Source organism: Panthera uncia, chromosome C2 (genome assembly GCF_023721935.1).
Source record: "Panthera uncia isolate 11264 chromosome C2, Puncia_PCG_1.0, whole genome shotgun sequence".
In the NCBI taxonomy this organism is placed as follows: Eukaryota; Metazoa; Chordata; class Mammalia; order Carnivora; family Felidae; genus Panthera; species Panthera uncia.
The window spans coordinates 151,446,750-151,454,149 of NC_064810.1; the positions used below are offsets into that span (position 1 = coordinate 151,446,750).

At 48.4% G+C, this 7,400-nt stretch overlaps 1 protein-coding gene across 1 annotated transcript in view; it reads right to left on the reverse strand.

Annotated features, from left to right (window-relative positions):
• Positions 1-7,400, reverse strand: part of ARPP21 (cAMP regulated phosphoprotein 21) — a 155,919-nt gene that overhangs the window by 48,240 nt on the left and 100,279 nt on the right. Inside the window, exon 19 of the mRNA XM_049629051.1 lies at positions 5,151-5,277. Within this exon, the coding sequence (XP_049485008.1) occupies positions 5,151-5,277 (127 nt within the window). The remainder of the gene's footprint in view (positions 1-5,150; positions 5,278-7,400) is intronic.

The window sequence follows — 7,400 nt, forward strand, 5'->3', positions numbered from 1 at the left end:
AAAAAAAAAAAAAAAACAGAAGAGGAGGGTTGCTCCCCAATTCATTTTATGAGGCCACTATTCTTCTGATACCCAAATCAGGATGCATTCATCCCCATACGCCCACTTATGAAAGAACAGAGGAATTTACAAGCCCATTTTTGTGGCTCGTAGAACGTGTTCAAGATTATGGAGAGCGGAGAATGAAATCAAATGTATTTCTTCTTAGTCAAACTTAACGAAAAGGGAATTTGGAGTTGGATACAAGATCCAAGATGAATTCTTTTTTTTTTTTTTTTTTCCCTCTCTCTCTTTCCAATGTGTGATCCACACATAAATCTCAGCCGTGCTCTGTCACTTGGTGTTAGTGACCAGCTCTGCAAAGGAATAGGAAAGCCCATGGTGGGTCGGGAGGCCAACATCCAGAGGTCCCCATGTGTGCTGATATCAGCCAGCCCGTGCACTTGGACAGTTAAATGTCTGCCTCTAACACGGCCCTGCTGGTTCAGTCCCAGGATGCTTGTTTCTTGTATCATCATCCATGACAGTAAATAAAGGCAAAACTAGTAAGCTATGTTTATGTGCTTTTGGGAGAGTGGTTAATGTGCAGCCTTAGAACCGGCCAAGCCTGGGTGCTCTCCTCGATCTCATCAGCCTTGGGACCCAAGTAGTGTATTTCTATACAGTGTATTTCTAACAGCTTGTACTCCCCTCGTAAATTTGTGGTGGGTATGAAAGAACGCCATGTTTGTAAATAACTGAGCACAGCAATGAGCCCATTAGAGGCCTAACTGATGGTAACTGTGATTACTACTAACGTTTTTCGTGGCCTTAAAAATGTGTTTGAATCAGAATAAAACCATGGCGACACAGGGATTAACTCAAAGCGATATGGTAACTGACTACGTAAACCTAAAGCATGAAGAAATGTAAGGCTTATGCCTCAGCATTTCATCTCAGTATTCCCCCCTTACCCCCCATGGGGGGGGCGGAATCTGTTCTCAGGTAGGACGGATGCCCTCACTTTCAAGTCTTTCAAAGCCGGAAGGATTTGAAAACCACAGTCTTAGCTCTAACCTGATAACAGCCTTTATACATGGTTTCAGGTCATCAACAAGAGCCTCAAAAAGAAAATTATCTGCCTTCACTGTTGGGGGTACCTGATAATGTTAAGTTGACAGTAGATTTTTTATTTTTCCACTAGGGACACTTCTTTTTTTAAAAAAAAATTTTTTTAACGTTTATTTTTTTTGAGAGATACAGAGACGGAGTGCAAGCAGGAAGGGCAGAGAGAGTGGGAGACACAGAATCCGAAGCGGGCTCCAGGCTCTGAGCTGTCAGCACAGAGCCCGACGCGGGGTTTGAACTCACAAACCGCGAGATCACGACCTGAGCCGAAGTCGGACGCCTAACCCACTGAGCCACCCAGGCACCCCAGGAACGCTTCTATATTAAGGTTTTGGTTTCCCTTGTATATGTAGCTACCAAATCCAGATATCACTGTTTCAATCTACCATGGAATTTCTCCAAAATTTCTGACTTTGATGCCCTTTGTTTATAACACTTAACCAGCGTAGGCTCCTTCTTCTAGATGCTTAGCATCTCTATCAGACACTGGTAGGGAAAAGAGAACAAAATCACCAGGAGGAATTTATGTCCCCCTGTTGGGCCTCAGGGTAACTCAAATGTCCTACTTAATTGCAGAATATCCAATTTACTTTATAAAAATTCACTGTGTGTAGTTTTAAGGCCTAGGAAAGATATGGCGATTTGACTGACTTACAGAGATTTCAATTTGGCCAAGAATGTAGGACAAGGAAGAGACACTTCTCACTAGGATTAAATAAAGATGAAGAACACTGCCCCGAAGCAAATCGGGATTAAAATCTCATTTGGTTAGGGGCACCTGAGTGGCTCAGTCGCTTAAGCCTGTGACTTCAGCTCAGGTCATGATCCCACACTCCGTGAGTTCGAGCCCCACGTCGGGCTCTGAGCTGGCAGCTCAGAGCCTGGGAGCCTGCTTCAGATTCTGTGTCTCCCCCTCTCTCTGCCCCTCCCCTGCTCATGCTCTGTCTCTGTCTCAAAAATAAATAAAAACATTTAAAAACTTTTTTTAAATCTCATTTGGTTATAACTGACATAAATTGGCTCTACGCTAATGCCCCACCATGGGATGCTGCCTTTACTGGGACGTAATCCAGTCAGTACCCTAAGGTGGGAGAGGGTCAGATCCAGGAGGCAAGACTGCAGGAGGCGGGAGGGAGAGCTAGTCAGGGCATCCCTGCGGGATGGTGCCAGCCCAAACCTGGTCCCGAGGTCGATTTACAGAGAGAGGGGGCCTCTCTCCAAGCTCCTCCAGGAAATACAGCTTTGGCAGTTATCCAGAGAGGCTCTTTCCTCCGTGAGATATTCCATCCACACGGAGTTGCTTCCCCCAAGTAACCTCCAGGGCCCTTTGGGAAGTCTCTGTTGGTGTCACCCAGCTCAGCAAAAGGCCACGTAGCTGTAATCGCGTGCTGTCACGTGATTGGCCTAATGGCTTAGGCCATTGCATGAGCTGGAATTTTGTTAGAAGAGGTGAATCTCAGTGAGGTCAGGGGACACCGTCCGTCCTCCCAGACCCTCAGGAAATTCAACACCGCGGTGGAAACTGCATTGAGATTTTAGGCTGATATCGGGTGTGATGGTCTCAAAAGCTAGGAGCGTAAACGTCTCAGTCCACGTGTGTATGTCGATGGTGTCGCTTCGGGGAGGATTTTGTTCCCGCAGCATCACTTCCCTTTTCTCATCTCCCCAGTCCCCACAGGCCACCTTAGCTCCACTCGCTTCTTTGCCGCCCAAAGCACTCACTCCTATTGGGAGCAGGATACCCCTTTGAAACGCACCCCTCTAATTACGGTGCCATGACCTCACCTTGGCAGGGTGGCATCCCCACGGTGATGTGGGGGCATGGGACAAGTCAATGTCACCAGGCTGCCACGGGATGTAGTTGGGGCCAGTCAGGTCTCTCTGAGATGGTGCGCGGGGGAGGGGGGAGGTTTCGCACCCCCAAACCCTCCCGCAGTGTTTTCAAAAAGACAAAAAATGTCACAGCGTTCTCGTTGGTGTTGACGCTCACCAATAAAGTTCGTGGGGGAGAGTCAGGGGAAGCCCAAGGCTTGTCTTAAATCTACTTGGGTTGATTCAGTCTACTTTCGGATGAACACACTCATTCATCCAACTCTCTCAGCCCCTCACCCAAACCTGGGGTTTTCCGGCTTGGTAGGTTCTAGCATATCTGTAACCGCACTCCTGTGTAGGAGCTATATACTCTAATGCAAGACTCACACACCTTCTCAGAAAACTGTCAAACGATGGCAGTAAACTAAAATCTAGCCAATCGTTATCAATGGACGTCAATGTCTCTCCTACAGGCACTGGCAGCCAAAAGGAACACTTCACTGGGACCCATGGACCAGCAGCTAGGAGGTCACAGCTTAACTTTCTGACAAACATTAGCAGAAGGAAGGCAAGCAACACGTTACTACAGCATAGATCTAAATTGATGGCATAGTTACCACCAAGTGATAGAGCTAGAACGTTTTCCCCCTTCAGAGGAAACATTACCAAATGCTTGAAAACAACAAAAAACAAAAAAAAAAACTAATCATTGTAAACGTTTTTGTGTTATTATTAGAAAAACGTAGGGGCACCTGGGTGGCTCATTTGGTTAAGCGTCCGACTTGGGCTCGGGTCATGATCTCACGGTTCATGAGCTCGAGCCCCACATCAGGCTCTCTCTGTTGTCGGCACAGAACCTGCTTCGGATCCTCTGTTCCCCTCACTCCCTGCCCCTCCCCTGCTCGTGCTCTCTTGTGCACCGGCTCTCTCTTTCTCTCTCTCTCTCCTCCCCTCTCTTTCAAAAATAAATAAACATTAAAAAAAAAAAAAAAAAAGGAAAAACGTAAAGCCAGTTCAGAGGTCAATGTAGATTTTTTCCCCTAAACGAATACAGTGTTGAAACGAGAAGAAGTCTGGCCGGCTGCCATACGTTTCCCTAACTCTTCTCCCACGGACGTTAAATAGGCCACGAGACAAATCAGAGAACGTATCGCTCGCTCCGATACAGAGGGACTGAATTCTTTCTCCAATCTGACAAGACGCTCGTCATGTCCGCGTTCATAGTCTCAGCGTGCCCGTTCTTGGCGTTAATCCTTGGCAAGGGCGTTGCTTTTCACCAGCGTACAAAAACCGTCCACGTCCCGCACATACCACACGCACGTATATGTACATATCACATGTGCACAGCCTTCTACTGAGCACAGACGTCGCACGGCGGGACAGCCGATCAGGAGCGGCAGCGGGAGCCCGCGCCCTGGCACGACCTACTTACGGCAGGCAGAGTCCCCCGGGCAGGTGGTCTTCGGCGTGGCAATGAGCGGCGTCCCCTGCAGAGCGGCCAGCAGGAAGGACCCCAGCCCGTCCCCAGTACGAGCCACTCAGCCCTGCTGGGTTCCTGCTGCTGTCTGGGCACCGGCACGCCATCAGGAGTGTGACACAGTAGGGAAAGAGACCGGTTCACTGTGAGACCTGCTACTCACTCTCGTACAGTGTATCGGCCCCCCTTCCCACTGCACAGCGGCTGCCGAGCTCTGGGCGGGAGGCAGGTGGCCCTCGAGAAAGCGAGCCACGCACGGAGTCGCTTCCATCGGGTGACACGGGCTGCGAGGTCCGGGGCCGCCTTCTACAGACGGTACTTTGGAGGAAGGTAGAGAAACCAGCTAATGTCATCCCCCTGGCCCTAGGAACAGCGGAAGGATTGTCTTCGAGTCGAAAAGGACCAAAAAAAAAAAAAAAAAAAAAAAAAAAAGAAAGCAAGGAAAGGCACGAACTAGGAAGCTAAGGACGTGGTTGGCACTCTTGCTTTGAAAGAAACCAAGAAGGTCCACAAAGAACTTGTGGAGACGGCGCTCAGCATGCGTGTCTGGGGCGCCGGCGTGACGTGGGCTTCACCTTCTCGTGCCCGTGACTTTCCCAGAGTTCCTCCGACGCCCCGTTATCTTCTCTGGGTGAGGGACACGAGGGGATTGAAACTGCCGAGCGTGGACACTCGTCCGAAGAGGGCGGCCGAGAGATTTACGTGCAGGCATCGCTAGGTTAGGGGAGGAGGCGGGAAACGAGAGGCCACGTACCTGCTTGCTGTGCGGCCTGCGGTATCTGCTGACCCCTCTGAGCACCGTACTGAACGGAGGCCAGGGGCCGGTACTGCTGTGTGGCTGAGGTAGGGTACTGACCGGATGGGTAATAATAGACGGGCATCTGCGGAAGAAAGAGAAAAACCACCGGGGATGAGAACCGTACGTAGAGAAAACCCGCAGCGGACGAGAACCGAACGGGAAGTAACCCTTCTGGACGTAAAATCTACGGTCATCCTAGGACACGGCCTGATCACAGTCGATTGTACAGATGGCCACCAAACACTTCCCCCTGGGCTGCATGCAGGGTGCCCGCTACTCTTCTCGCGAAGATGGGACAGCTAGTCCCCAAGCCCGAGTCTGGGCTGGCTGTGTGAGGCGCTTTGAACGTGAGGCAGAAATGGCGACTCCTGATGCTTGAGAAGACTGGAAGCTTCTGCTCACACGGGAGGGGCATCCAGCCACCAGGAAAGGAAGTCCAGGCTATTCTGCTGGAGAAAGAGGCCATGAGGAGAAGAGAGGTGCCCCGGCGGCCAGGCGGCATCAATGTTCTGAGCAAGTGAGCGAGGCCATCTTGGATGTTCCAGCCTCGGCCAAGCCGCCCCCATAGGTCGCAGAGCTGAGCCGTCCCTGCTGAGTCCTGCTCTAACTGCTGACCTAGTCCTGGGCAACACGGTGGATATTGTCTCAAAACACTGCATTTTGTGTTTTCAAACTGAAAAGAAGAGTGAACGAAACAGTCATCCACGACAACAGAAAGTTCATGGTAGTTCTAAATATTAAATAATCTAACTTGAGGGGTGCCTGGGTGGCTCAGTCAGTTAAGCTCCCGACTCCTGATTGCGGCTCAGGTCGTGATCTGCACGGACGGTGCACAGCCTGGCTTGGGATTCTCTCTCTCTCTCCCCCTCCCCTGCTCATGCTCACTCCCTCTCCCTAAATGAATGAATGGATGAACAAATAAATAAATAAAACTTCAAAAAATATTATATCTAACTTGGGTTATTTTTTCCAATGGAAACGCAGGTGAGACATGAAAACTGCTCGTCTCCAGCCCGAAAGAAGCACTGGATGGCGTGGCAAAATACGGTCAAGTCTATCAAAGCAGAGTGATCGGCACGAAGCTGGCATCCACACGAATTTCTGTTCTATGTGAAAACAGGAACAATGTCCCTTCCTAATGACCAGGAATGGCTGAAAATGTTCTAATTATTTCCAATAAGCTTCCAATCAAATGTCTCTTGATTTGGAAAGGCTTCCTTGCTTGCCTCAGGTCATTTATATTAAGGCTGTTTTCTCACGAACCCTAAATATTTTTTTTTTCATCTCCAGGCTTCTTAACATTCTTCTATCAGCTTCTTTACAGTGTAAAGAGAGGCACGCCCGGACACGGCCTTCAAGTGTCACGTGCACAGAGTAAACTTACAAGCCACCTGTTTGAGAGCTGTGGTTTTTAACGGATATGTCATTTTCTGATGTGTTCAAGTCCAAGAGGAAACGCTTTTTTACTTCAATCTTGCTCCTGAAACACATATATCATGTTTCCTTGCCTTAGCATAAAGTAGGAACAAAAGATAACTCCGTTCACGTTGTACCGTGGTTCTACAATCTGGTGGCGTTGTTAGGAATTCTCATTCGGACTGGCTCTATGGATATCCAAGGGTAAGAGACCGAACGAGTTTCCAGTGAACACGGGTCACTATGCGGCAACTAACTGATTGTACGTTTTGTGTACAGTGATTGTTTTCTCCCTGCTTCTCCCTTTCTTTGTGAGGCAATTTATAACAATAACATTCCAAATAATCCTAGAGTAATAGCAGGTTTTAGTTATGCTCTGGTACATCACGGTGCTCTTAAAGATTACCACCATTGTATATCAGATGCCTCCTAATATTAAGAATAAGAACAGCTATTATGGAATTTATTCCATATTACGAGTCTTATATTTATTTATAGGTCCTTTAGGAAGAATAACAGTTTGTTCCTTTAGGAAACTCTGATTTGATTCAATTTGAGCTCATAAATACATTACCCAGTCCTTGGTCTCTTCTCTCACATTCAATATGAAACATGAAAATACCTTCAGGGATGAGGGACAGAGTTCAAACACTTGACAATTTCCTGCTGCACCCTAACGGTTTGGATGAAAGTGTAACCTCTTGAAGGAGAGCCTCAAGTTTTAGTGCTAAGCTGTTCTGTTTTCTCCTTCTCCTTCTCCTTCTCCTTCTCCTTCTCCTTCTCCTTCTC